The sequence below is a fragment of the Muntiacus reevesi genome, chromosome 4 (assembly GCF_963930625.1).
Source record: "Muntiacus reevesi chromosome 4, mMunRee1.1, whole genome shotgun sequence".
In the NCBI taxonomy this organism is placed as follows: domain Eukaryota; kingdom Metazoa; phylum Chordata; class Mammalia; order Artiodactyla; family Cervidae; genus Muntiacus; species Muntiacus reevesi.
This window is the reverse complement of record NC_089252.1, coordinates 107170308-107184125: the sequence shown is the minus strand read 5'-3', so window position 1 is coordinate 107184125 and position 13818 is coordinate 107170308. Positions and strand designations below refer to the sequence as shown.

Genomic DNA, 13818 nt, shown 5'->3' with positions numbered 1-13818 from the left:
AAAGAAGTAGTGTCTGCTCTAGTACCTAATCACATGGGAAGCATTACTGATGAGTCGTGTGGTCATGAACCAGAAATCCTGGTCCCTGAGGTAGGACTGGCTCTGGCCAGTGGCTCTTGGAAGGTCCTGCTTTCTCTGCAGACAGTGGAATTCTGTGTCAGCCAGGCCACAGACTGGCTTGGGCAAGACTCCCCTATGTCTTCACAGAACAATTCGAAGAGCAGCTGCTCCCTTTACCGGTTCCCAGAATGTTCTGAGACAGCATTAAGACATATATTTAAATTACTAATACATAGAGTAGTAGTAGTATTGTTTGTGTGAATTTATCACAGTTTTCTTTTTGGTGAAAGCCATTCTTCTCATAGTTCTAGCTCTCTTCATTTGTTTGAGGGGCCTTGGCCTATTTGGGGGAAAAAATGTATTTTTAAGGTTCAGAGGCTGTTTCGTTTCATAGATCTCTTCATCTATGAGATACTGTTTTCTCTGTTTGCTTCTGTGGCTGACTTTGACATTTAGCAATGAGTGGCAGGGAACTCCAAGAAGACCTTGTCGTTTAGTTACTCCCACCAGCCAGCTCTCAGGTGGCGCCAAGACAGTGATGAGAGCCTATGGAAGTGTCTGGGTTATTCCTATCAGAATCATCCATATGCATTTTTAACCCTTTAGACTAGTACTCTGAAAGTCATGCCATCTGCCCCCTAATTGGTCTAAGCCCTAGAAATGCAACTCAGTTTTATTCTTAGCCTGAAGCGAAAAGAAAATAAGGAAAGGAAAGAGGGAAAAGGGATATTTACTACAAGAGTCAGTAGGCCAGGGTCATGTGTCACACCAGATGCATAGGAACTGGAATGGCCGGCTCCCTTTCACCACTGGGGGCTGACTCTTGCTTTCCTGCTTCCTTCATTTCTTCTGTCTCCTCCAGGGTGCACCCCTCCTTCTCATATTCTTGATTAAGAGCAAGCCCTCTCACCCTCTTACTCCGGATCCTCTTCCCTCCCTAGAGTTTGAGAAGGCCTTATGCCGCCCTGGCCCCGATGTGGTGATCTGTGACGAAGGACACCGCATCAAAAACTGCCAGGCCAGCACCTCCCAGGCCCTGAAGAACATTCGCTCCCGCCGCCGGGTGGTGCTGACCGGGTACCCCCTGCAGAACAACCTCATCGAGTACTGGTGCATGGTGGACTTCGTGCGCCCTGACTTCCTCGGCACCCGGCAGGAGTTCAGCAACATGTTTGAGCGCCCCATCCTGAACGGACAGTGTATTGACAGCACACCTCAGGACGTCCGCCTCATGCGCTACCGGAGCCACGTCCTGCACAGCCTCCTGGAGGGCTTCGTGCAGAGGTGAGCCATCCTCGGATTTTCCCAATCTCTGGAGAGTCCTGGTGGAACAGACCCCCCCCCTCAAGGCTTTCCTCAAGGGGGAAGGTGGTTATGGTGGGAGGACCCCTTGCTCCTAGGGCAGTAGTAAACCTCTGCTTTTACTGAGTAGCTTTTCCTGAGCAGGTAATAGATGGTGGATATCCAGTAGTTCAGTCTCTGAAAGTCTGGCCCAGAAATGCATCTCTCAGAAGTTAATCTGTGAAGTTACTAGGGATATCTGCCTTAGCTGCTGAGAAAAGTAAGAGACAGCTATCATGCCAAGGACTTGAGTGAAAGAGTAAAATGATTTTCAGGGGAAACACCTCACCAGTTTCAGCATCTTGGAAGATGAAGGTTTGGTCAGCCTGAAGCATTCCCTTGCTTTTCTGTGTGAAGACGGTGTGTGTGGAGAAAGCCTAGAGAAGCAGCCCTAGATCAGGTTAAGAACCTGGAGTTCCCCGAGTCTCCGTCTCTCATTCAGTCACCCGGGACAGGTCACTCTGCCTCTTTGCTTTAGTTTTTATCCTCAAAATAAGTTTCTTGCTGCTGGTTGCTGAGCCAGTCCTCATTATTACAAGGCTGTTGTGAATGCTGAGGTCCTAAAGAAGGATGTGTGGCGCCAGTGCAGGATTCTGTTGTTATCCTGCACTGACACCTCCTGGCCACACTGCCTTGTCAATTCTGCTCTGTACCTTTGCAGGAGGGGCCACACTGTGCTGAAGATTCACCTCCCCGCCAAGGAAGAAAATGTGATCCTGGTGCGGCTCTCTCAGATTCAGCGAGATTTGTACACACAGTTCATGGACCGCTTCCGGGACTGTGGTAGCAGCGGCTGGCTGGGGCTGAACCCTCTCAAGGCTTTCTGTGTGTGCTGCAAGGTGTGTTGAGGCCTCAGGGAATACTAAGATACAGACTAAGGATGCTCATGGTCCCAAGGGAGTCATGCCTGCTGGGAATCCTTGATACAGGAAGAAGTCCACTGCACTGAGGGCTCTGAGGCACAGCAGTTCCCCGGAGTGCCACTCGTAGACTATAATGTAAATGGTGCCCCTTGCAGTTCTGCAGCTGCACAGCTTCTTACCCCAAACTCGAGAAATCACTCCCTTTCTCACTGATTTTTTTTCAACTGAGACATGGAGTGATTGGAGGAACATTGTGGGACAGAGTTTTTGACTGCTAGCATAATCAGGATTCAAGAAATGTATAGCTTAGACACGCACGTTATTAGGTATACCTTCCATTTGATTCTGTGTTTAATCAGGTTGAGATCTATTTCATTCTGATAATTCTTGAGATGGTTTGGGGACAGCAAAGCCTAAATATCTTTAGCACTGGGCCTTGTGAACAGGCTGGCAAACCCTAGCTTGTCTTTGACCTGGCTAGATGCTCTCAGTTGCCTCACAAGGGATCTGTTTCTTTGACAGCTCTCAACTAACCTCATTGAATATTATTCCCACTGCTCTAATAAGTCAGCTGAAGGTGTATGTCTGGGGACAGATGACTTTCAAAATATTTGCTAGATCAGGGCCAGGAAGCTAAAGCAGACATGGTCTGTGAGGATGCTTTGGTTGCTGGTGTACCCGTCTCACACACCCCCAAACATAAACCCCTTTCCTCAGGAATTCTCAGTTCCTGCCAAGAATGTCCCTGAAATGATTTATAGTTGATCATCATCTTAAGTTAGAAACATTTTTTCATAGGAGAGATTGGTCTTGTTTCATAGTTTCATACAGTAGTTGACTGTAACCACATGGTGAAACAGGAATGTTCTTGTTTAAATACGAATGACAGCCTTTTTGGTCATGTACCAAACATACTGGCATGCCTCCTGGTGTGAGTTGTCCCATTCATGTATCATGGAAATCAGAGTTGGTTAGTGAAAATGTGCATGCTCTTTGACTGTGATGGGATTGGGGAGCCTGTAATTGGGGGTGTGACAGTGGGTGCTGTGGGAGGTGTGTGTGGGCAAGTGCCTATTGCCAGGCTCTGTGGGACACCCTTAGATTGTTCTCTGCCCTGTGCTACCTCCCCTTTAACTTGAACCTCAGATCTGGAATCACCCTGACGTGCTGTATGAAGCCCTTCAGAAGGAGAACCTGGCCAATGAGCAAGACCTGGACGTGGAAGAGCTTGGTTCAGCGGGAACTAGTGCCCGCTGCCCGTCACAGGGAACAAAAGGCAAGGTGGAGGACAGCGCCCTGGCCTCCTCAATGGGAGAGGCAACCAACAGCAAGTTCCTCCAAGGGGTCGGCTTCAACCCTTTCCAGGAGCGAGGCAACAACATTGTCACATATGAATGGGTGAGTCAGGCAGATTCATAAACCTCTGCTGTAAGGGGATGGCAGAGAGCCTTCATGGGGAGAGGGTAGGGCATGCACAGTGTACTGTCCGCTAAGGTCTATGCAGGGACCCATTCAGGTTGCCCGTTAGCTACTACTGCCTTTGAGGGTGAGAATTGTATTTCTAGTAGTCTGGCTACGGCCTGCTCCAAGCTGCCTCATTTCCTCTCCTATAGGCCAAGGACCTTTTGACTAATTACCAAACTGGTGTCTTGGAGAACTCTCCCAAGATGGTACTGCTTTTCCACCTGATTGAGGAAAGTGTGAAGCTTGGAGACAAGATCCTTGTGTTCAGGTAGGAAAAGAAATTCCCTAGTGTGTGTCTTTGGTAAAGACTGACGCAGCCCCTGTAGCCTGAAACTGTCCATGTCTCTGCAGCCAGGGCTGCTTGTACTTTGTTTCTCAGAGTTTCTTTTTTTATCCAATGCAGTCTCTCTGCAGAGAACAACTTGAGGCCTTAGGTTACCATGTTGGAGATCAGGGTCTAATCCTTCAAATTGTGACCCAGGCCAAATCTGGCCTGTTTTTGTATAGCTTGAGAGCTAGTTTTTACATTTCAAAAGAATTTTTTTGTGTGTTTTTTTTTTCAAGAAGCATATGCAGAGACTTCCCTGGTGGTCCAGTGTTAGGACTTTCTTCTTCCACTGCAGGGGTCACACGTTCGATCCTGGTTGAGGAACTGAGATCATAGGAGCTGCACAGTGTAGCAAAATAAATTTTTTTAATTAAAAATTTAAAAACTAAAAAAAAGAAACATATGTAGCACAGACTGTGTATAGCCTATGAAGCCTAAAAATATTTACCTTTTGGGCCTTTACAGAAAACATTTGCTGACCTTTGGTCAAATCTGCTTCTATATCCCCAGCCTCCCCCTACCTTTTTTTAAAGCTTTGTATATAAGGCCAAATAAATGGTGTTATTTATTCCCAGTTTTGAGAGAGCTCTGAGTCCCATCAAGGCCTCACTTCTCAGAGAAAAGGTGTAAAGTAGATTGCTTCTCCTTTGTTCCAACTAGATGATGCTCCAGTGAAAGCTAAGTGGCAGGAGCCTGGCTTAGGAGTCTCAGAGTGGGGGTTCCCATGTGTGACATACTCTGACAAGAAAGCAGGGATTCTAAGTTTGGGAAAGCCTAGTGTCCCGCTGCTTTTATGGTCTGGCTTTCTGCTTACCTTGGAAACAGCTAAATGATCTGTCTCCTTAGTAAAATCCTAATATTGCCTGTGGCCTATAATTAGATCTCATGTATATTCATACAGTGTTGGTTTTTAATGCTGATGCTATGTGTTACTCCGCACCAAGCTAAATCTCAGGATTTTTTCCATCAAGGAAGTAATAGGTTAGAGAATTTTTTGGTGGGGTGGTGGTGATAAGTGTGTGGATGATTGTTCTCCCTCATGAGCTAGGGTGATTGTTTGTGGGTAGTTGGATGCATGAGCTCTCACTCTCAGAGGGGAGCCTACTGGGGAACAAGATTCCCTCGGGTTTGGGAACCTTCTGAACCAAATGTGTCCCTTTCAGCCAGAGCCTTTCCACCTTGGCTCTAATCGAGGAGTTCCTAGGGAAGCGAGAAGTACCCTGTCTACCTGGTGCTGAGGGCCAAGGAGTACAGAAGTGGGTTCGAAACGTCAGCTACTTCCGTGAGTTCATTGCTGCTTTGTTTGCAGAGCCTTGACAAGGTCTGCCTAAGGGTTTCTTCTCCTTGTCTCCTCTCTCCTCCTCCTTCCTCCATTCTCCATCACATGCACAGGAAGATCTGTGATTTATCTAGGGAGCAGAGAGATACTAAAAGCAAGCTGCCGTGTATGAGGCACTGCACTAGGCTGGGCAGCTTAGGCCAGGTACGACGAGGAGGGCAGAGATGTTGAAGGCGGATGCCCTGCCATCACCCTGGCATGCAAGAACAGATTTAAGGTAACACTGACAACTGCCTTCACCGGAGTTCTACAGTGGACAGAATCGACATGGTGAGGATGCTTGGAGAAGGCTTCCTGGAGGAGGTGGAACTTGCACTCGACTTGCAAAGATGGAGAGAAGTTGAATATACAGAGCTGCTGTGGCCTAAAGATCATCCTAGGCCACACGAGAACAGTGAACACAAGCCTAGATCATGTATTCTCAATGGGGGAGAAGGTGTCCCTAACAGGGTGAAAATTGGGTCACGAGGGGACAAAAAAATGGAAACTTTTAGAATTATAAAACATAAATATGCATATAATGAGTTAATTATATATAGTATACAGTATATCTGTGGTATGAAACTTTAATGGAGGGCATGGTGATTGGGAAAAAAAATGTTTAAAGGCTCCTTAATGGGGTGGTAAAGAAAAGTTGAAAATTACTGACTTCGGGCACTTACTGACCAGATATTGACATTTGGGCCAGTGGTGGCTCAGACGGTAAAGCGTCTGCCTACAATGCGGGAGACCCGGGTTCGATCCCTGGGTCGGGAAGGTCTCCTGGAGAAGGAAATGGCAACCCACTCCAGTACTCTTGCCTGGAAAATTCCATGGACGGAGGAGCCTGGTAGGCTACAGTCCATGGGGTCTCAAAGAGTCGGACGCGACAGAGCGACTTCAATGTCAATGTCCTTTGTTACAGAGGCCTGCCTTTGGCATTGTGGAGTGTTAGCAGCATCTCCTATTTCCTCTCACTAGATGGCAGTAGCATCCATGCACTTATAACACCCCAACTTCTCTAGACATTGCCAGATGTTCCCTGTTGGGGAGCAGGGTAGGGAAATCCGTTTTGTTGAGAAGCCCTGGCCTAAAGGAAAGATTGAGAGAAATGGAGGGTCAGGGGATGGTGAGGAGACTCCAGCCAGGCTAGATCCATGTGTTGATTGTAGGCTTGTCCCATGATGAATCATTGCTGACCTGCGCTTGGAAATTGTGGGAAGTCAGGTTGAAAGCCAGGTTGAGGTGTTGACTGAGGGAGCCTCTAATACCAGGCAGTTAATATCAGGCTTCTACATCAGTAGTAATTCAGTTCTCCATGTAGTATTTCATGCCCTTAGCTTTGCCGCCTCTCTGCTTTCCTCCAAGTGACAAATGTAACCCCTTCTCCCTTATTCCTGTTTCTTAACTGAAGCCTACCTTTTCTCTTCCTTGTGAGCGTCCCTCCTTTCATTCCAGTGTCCCATCCCATTGCTTCAGATCATCTGGTTTTTGTTTTTTATAATGTCTCCTTCAAGCAACTCCTTAGCCTTAGGAGTTTATTAACTGTGGATTCCTGCCTGGCGAAGGAACATCATCCTTCCTTATCAAAACATAAAACCCTTGGTCCTTTTGTACTCACTCACAGGACTGAGGCAGAGCAGTTACCTTAAACCAATTCTTACCAGGCTTCCTTAACTAGGGTGATTCTTATGCACTCTGAAATCTAGGAACCTTGGCCTTAGATTTGACCCAAGGTACTAAAGGGAGAGACACAGTTTATAGATGCCTGAGTCTCATGGTAGGTGCCCATGGAATGTCCAGGGCATGGAATCTGAGCACTGTAGTGTTTGTTTATCTTGTTTTGTTTTAAAAATCCATTTGCCCATTGATTTTTCTGTGTATCCCTGTCCTCATCTGTCCATTTCTTGTTTGTTTCCTTCTGTCCTAGGGCTAGATGGTAGCACCCCTGCATTTGAGAGGGAGCGACTCATTAATCAGTTCAATGATCCCAGCAACCTCACCACCTGGCTGTTCCTTCTCTCCACAAGGTGAGTGGATCCTGAAATGGGGAAGTCAGAGGGCTGCATTCAGGGCATTTGGCCACACGGGCCTGAACCCCAAAGGCTTATCCAAGTTCTGTCAGAAGAGATAGAGATCTCAGATTTGTGACTTGTTTTTGAGGTGAGAGGAGGGGGGCCTCAAAGGAAATTTTGTTCAAAGGGCAATAGTGATAGTGTCATGAATTTCTCTGAGACTTTCATTCACAGTGGTCATAATTACCTTTTCTCTCAGGACTGTTCTGAGGCTTAGATGATGTGATGAATGTGAAAGTGCTTTAATAAGTACAAAGTGGAATGTAACTATAAAAGACTGATGGCATTATTTGTCTCATGCCAAGCAGCTTGAAGGCTGTGCTGCCTTCTGCATCAGAATGCCCTTGATAGGATATAAACCAGTCATTCTCCCAAAGTGTTAGACCAAACACATCAGAAACATTGGTACACAGACACTTCCCCTGACTCAGTAACATCACTCCTCACTCATCACAGAAGGGTGGGAGAGTGAATTTTCTTTCTGAGCTGGTAGGTACTTCTGTGTTGGACTTTCAGGGCACCGTTTCAGTGCCTGAGGAAGGTACTGTTCTTCAGCAGAATCCTCTAATATGTTCTGCTTAGGATAAAGAGGATGATATTCAGGTAGGAGTCACAGGGGGTAAAACCTATCTGAGAACTGTCTTTAATCACTTTCTGTGATTATTGGCTTGTGTTTTAAAGGGCTGGGTGTTTGGGTGTGAATCTGATCGGTGCCAACCGAGTGGTGGTGTTCGACGCTTCCTGGAACCCTTGCCATGATGCTCAGGCTGTGTGTCGGGTATACCGTTACGGCCAGAAAAAGCCCTGTCACATCTATCGCCTTGTGGCTGATTTCACCCTCGAAAAGAAGATCTATGACCGTCAGATTTCGAAGCAGGGCATGTCAGGTGGGCCATCTTTCAGGCTCTGAAGAGGCACATTTATACAGACTACCATTCTAATTGTATCCAAGGAGGGGAGGAGAGGGGCAGGATGAGGAAACACAAGCAGGCTTTCTATTTCTGATGCAAATAATTGCTTATGAGGACAGTTAGCTCAAATTGTTGAAGATGGATTTAATGATAAGAGCTGAGCCTGGTTATGCAGATATCTCTTAAGATATTTCTGTTTCATGAGGGTCTCAGACCTGCTCTTTGACTTTTAGGTATGGGGTGGCCTGTGGTGTTTTAGATATTAGTGACAGTTATGCCACCCACCACGTCTCTTCTCTCTGCCAGTCTTTGGAGCAGTGCTTTTGTGGTCTCCTTTGCCGAGAACTGACTTCCTCTATGTCTTCTCCCTTTTCCCTTCTAGATCGGGTGGTGGATGATCTCAATCCAATGCTGAACTTTACTCGAAAGGAGGTGGAGAACCTACTGCACTTTGTGGAGAAGGAGCCGGCTCCCCAAACATCCTTGAACATTAAGGGGATCAAGGAGCCAGTCCTACAACTTGCCTGTCTGAAATACCCTCACCTCATCACCAAGGTGGGACCCTGGTGCACGTGTCCCAGTACTGCACTCTCCGCTGAGGGAGGCTTGTCTGGTTCCTTCATCCAGAATTTTATTTTGTGCAGATTAATTCAGCTGGTTCTTTTCCTTGCCCCAGACAGTCCCCCTCCCCTCTCCCCATCACCTATCCTATCCTTGTCTCATCCTAGCAGTGTGAACTCAGCCATGAGGATAATTTGGCCATGGTGAGTTTTCCTAGCCGAAAGAAGTTCTGAAAATGTAGTCTGGTGATTCTCTGAACCCTCCCCTTCTTTTCAAGGCAGACGTAGGTTGTCTAAAGCTGGTGCCAGGTTAGAGTTGAGAATTTATGCTTTTGACAGAAAGAGTAAAAGTGCCTGTGAGTCTGAGAACAGGCACTCTGCTAAGTACTGTAGACAGCCAGCTCTTTCTTGGTTTCAAAGTAAGGCTTTTTGTATATCATTCATATTGGTACAAAGACTGGTAATTAAATTAACATCCTCCTGTGTCCCCAGGAGCCTTTTGAGCATGAGTCATTGCTCCTTAACCGAAAGGATCACAAGCTGACCAAGGCTGAGAAAAAAGCAGCAAAGAAGAGCTACGAGGAGGACAAACGTACATCGGTCCCCTATACCCGCCCATCATATGCACAGTATTACCCGGCCAGCGACCAGAGCCTGACCAGCATCCCCGCCTTCAGTCAGAGAAACTGGTGAGTCACTGAAAAGGGAGGAAGGTCTGCTGCTGGGCCAGGCCCAGACCTCTCAACTGGTTCCTTTTGTAAATAAAAGGAGGCCTACAACTTGCTCTTAGGCTGCCTTGAACGGACAGATTCTGCTCTTGGATGAGGTGCTGAAGCAGTCTGCAGCCCCGGTGTTTTAAGTGGTTCTGGCTGAAAGAGTGAGCTGCTGGTTCTGTGACTCAGGAGTCCTTCTGGCCCCCCAGGGAGGCACAGCTTCCCCTAACACAGACTCCCAGGCCTCCCACACAGCCACCTTCTATCTGCAGCGCCTTGGTCCTACCCCTCATTTCGCACTGAAGTTCAAGAGTGAAGGCCAGGTCTTCTATGGGTCTTGAGTCGTACTCAAGGAATTCCAGTGCTCTTAATGGGATCTCATTCTGTGTCTGTGCCTTATTCCTGAGCAAAAAGATATTTTTCTTGAGTACAGTTTCCAAAACTATTAAGGATAGGAACAGCATGGAAGCCAATTGCTAAGTGGGGACAGAGGCTCTTTGTAGGAAATTATAGAATAGTTATCAGTACTTTTTTTTTTTCCCTTCTTAGTAGAAGACAGAGTACTTTATAGCCTTTTTATCACATCAGCTTCCTACTTGCTTGGTTTGCATTTTTACATTGTTTGATTATCTTGAGTTAAAGATACTAGTAATTATTTTAAGAGGGATAGATTTTAGAATTTTTTCTTTTGAATGTTCCATGTTAAAAAAAAAAAAAGCTTGCCAAATGAGCTTCTAAAGGAACTGAATGAAGCCATGTAAGATTTTATATGACTAAACTTAGGTGATTAAATTTGCTAATTTTTATGTGTAAGATGCTTCAGAGTAGAAAACTACTATCTTTTCCAAGACTTCAGACTTTATTTCTGTGTCATTTTTCAAGATACTGTTGCCCGCTCACATTCTCCTCTCTTGTCCTCTACCCCTTTTCTTTCTCTTTTCTGGGCTTTTCCTTGTAACCACAGGAATGGACTAAGTCTGAACCCAGTGTGAGAAAAACCATATGCAGGCAAGGTGTGACAAATGGGCTGGGGTAAGGAGATGTCAGCTCCTTTTCTAGCCCAACTGTGGCCCTGGGAAGGGCATCAGCCTCTCACAGCATTTGATCCTGCTGATTCCTTATTCCATCTGGGTACATGTGAGGGGGCCTTCCCACCCAAATGCCTAGCCTTAGCCTCTGTAGAATAGCCTTGGCCTTGGGCTAGATTCCTGAGTCCTGCTGATATCTGAGTTGGGCCCCAGACCCCGGTGAGGTTGCTGTGCTCTCTGGCCTATCTCGGCATCCACAGGGCCCCAGGGGTTGCCCAGAGGCAGCCTGAGAGCAGTGACTGAGTACTCCCGCAGGCCTGCTCCAGCCGCAGTGTGGCATAAAAGTTTGTTCTTTCATGTGCCAGTTTTCAGTCAGATGAGGAAGAACGTATACCAGTCCCAGAGGGTCTCTTTCCCAGAACTAAAGACCACATACTTTAGAAAGCTCAGAGACAGGGACTTAATTTCAGAACCCTTAAATGAGTAGCTTCCTCAAGGTACCAACATCCAGCTGAAAGGAAGGTAAGAATGAGGAATGCGTTTTGGCGTGTTGGTGGTAAGAGATGCACAGCCAGGGCTCAGGCTGGCCGTAGCCATGTGCCACTTAGAAGCGTGACTTCTGTGCGCAGTGTTTGGCCTGCTTCTGCTTTTGTGGTGGCTGTGACTATAGGGCCATTTGGGGACTGGCCCCAGAAGTCCATTGAAAAGTAATGCAGAGGAGAGAGGTGTCTGCCTTACGTACCGAAACTTGAGGATTCAGAGGGTAATGGTGGTTAATGTTGGACAGATGGTCTCAAGGTCACCAGCACATGTGATGTCATGTGGCCTTTTTTTCTTGGTGAGTGGGAAAATTCCACCCATTTGTCCCCATTTGTCTTGAAGTTAGCATGCACCATGCACCCGTGTGCCCCTCATCCCCCACCATGACTCTTTGCCTCTTCCTGACTTCTAAGGACAAATTCCTGATGTATGTAGACAGGCAGTCCCAATTCTAGAGGAGCAGATGTCACCTCACATTTCCAAAAAGACATTATTCCACTGACATCTGATTCTTCTTAGACACCGAGAGGCTTTATCCCTCGCTGTGTCTGTCTCTGCTCTGTCTCTAGTCTCCTTTTTAATTGACCATACCCTGCGGCTTCTTTTGATCCTTCTGTCAGCAGCTCTCTGGCTATAGCATGGGGAAGTCTGGAGAGGCTCCGCAGTCTTGCAGAAAGGTAAGTAAGGGCTGTTTTGCCAAACTCTTAGTGTGCTTGTCTTTCTCTCCTAGGCAGCCAACCCTGAAGAGTGATGAGAAGCCTGTGGCCAGTGTTCGTCCCGTACAGTCCACCCCGATCCCCATGATGCCACGGCATGTCCCGCTGGGAGGCAGTGTAAGCTCTGCCTCCAGCACAAACCCAGCTATGAACTTCCCGATCAACTACCTGCAGCGTGCAGGAGTCCTTGTGCAGAAGGTGGTCACCACAACAGGTTGGGAGCTCCTGAGTTCTCTTCGAGGGGTGCTGTCCCTTTTAAAATTCCTTTGTTCAGATTCTTTACGTACTGAGCTATGAGAAAATTCCAAGAAAGTGAAGTCGCTCAGTTGTTTCTGACTCTTTGCAACCCCATGGACTGTAGCCTGCCAGGCTCCTTCATCCATGGGACTTTGCAGGCAAGAATACTGGAGTGGGTTGCCATTTTCTTCTCTAGTGGATCATCCCAACCCAGAGATGGAACACAGGTCTCCCACATTGCAGGCAGACTCTTTACCATCTGAGCCACCAGGGAATCCCTCTGTTCATTCAGGAAATATTGATTAAACAATGTCTGCATTCTAGGCAATACTACGTTGGCACTCTAAGTAGAAGTAGAGAAGGCAGCAGTCCCTAATCATGAAGAATATTTATTCTGATAAAATATCTTAACAGTAGCAACACAGAACTGGGTTTTATTGAATGTGGTGGGTGGGATGGACACGAACACTAGAGATTGTGGGAATGTCACTGGACATAGGGTTGGTCTTCAGAGTGAGGTGTCAGTGTGTTGAGTCCTGCCCGACTTGTCAGGTCAGCTGGGTATGAAGGACAGCTCTCAACGTCCTTAGTTAAAGACCTTGTTTTGTTCTTTGTAAGTTTAATGTGGATCGAGCATGAGGGGCCAGCAGTCAGAGGTGGGCAGCGCATTCATCCCCACAGTTGATTCTGTGGTTCAGAATAGTTGGGAAGGAAAGCACCTCATGATGTTGTTTTTCATCTTGTTATCTAGAAATGTTCATGACAATTCATTTTAATGAAAATATCTTAATTGGGTTTTTTTAGTGTGAAAATTAAAAGATATTCATAGTTTAAAAAAACTTCTTTTGAAACGAATTAAAAACAAAGATAGAGCCTCTTGGGACTTCCTGAGTGGTCCAGTGATTAAGACTCTGTGCTTGTACTGTAGTGGGTACCGGTTTAATCCCTGGTTGGGGTACTAAGATCCCACATGCCATGTGGCACGGCCAAAAAAAAAAGAGAGAGACAGCCTCTCATAATCCTACGTCTCTGCTGATTCTTTTTTTTTTTTCTGCTGATTCTTGAAAATACTCTTCATTCTTTAGTTAGGTGAGGAGTAATATCAGCAAGGAAGATGTGTGGCCTCTTGGAGCCTAAAGTGATAGGAGCAGATACATGCAAATTGCTTAGGGAGGATAAAGAAAATAGAAATAACCATTTGAACGGAAACTTTTTTTTTTAACTGAAACTTTCTAAACCAAAAACTCTATGATTTTTAAATTAAAGCAAGGAAAATTGATGAGAAGGACGATCAGGTTTCTGAAAAGTGTTTTGTTTTCAAGTATTCTTTGTTGAGGCAGTTGCGAGCAGCCCTGCTTGCTTCCCCTTCCTTGGTTCTGACCTCTGCTCCACTGGGATGCTTTAGGAAAACCCTTGAGGATCGGGGGGTGGATGTGAACTTGGCCTTTTCTCCCCCTTCTTCAGTCAGGCCCCATGTAATCTAAATCTGAGGTCTGTGTCTTCACTAGATATTGTTATTCCTGGGCTCAACAGCTCCACAGACGTACAGGCAAGAATTAATGCTGGCGAGAGCATCCACATCATCCGTGGGACGAAAGGTGAGCACCTGCCTGAGGAGCCTCTCCCCTCTCTTTGGTTGAGAGTGGTGGGCTGGCCAGCAGAAT

The 13818-nt window shown here is 46.5% G+C and overlaps 1 protein-coding gene across 1 annotated transcript in view; it reads left to right on the top strand.

Annotated features, from left to right (window-relative positions):
* RAD54L2 (RAD54 like 2) overlaps nt 1-13818 on the top strand; it is an 84288-nt gene that overhangs the window by 66007 nt on the left and 4463 nt on the right. The window contains exons 10-20 of the mRNA XM_065933593.1: nt 1002-1344; nt 2063-2240; nt 3411-3662; nt 3878-3996; nt 5220-5338; nt 7305-7404; nt 8131-8336; nt 8743-8915; nt 9413-9609; nt 11932-12131; nt 13663-13752. Of these exons, the coding sequence (XP_065789665.1) occupies nt 1002-1344; nt 2063-2240; nt 3411-3662; nt 3878-3996; nt 5220-5338; nt 7305-7404; nt 8131-8336; nt 8743-8915; nt 9413-9609; nt 11932-12131; nt 13663-13752 (1977 nt within the window). The remainder of the gene's footprint in view (nt 1-1001; nt 1345-2062; nt 2241-3410; nt 3663-3877; nt 3997-5219; nt 5339-7304; nt 7405-8130; nt 8337-8742; nt 8916-9412; nt 9610-11931; nt 12132-13662; nt 13753-13818) is intronic.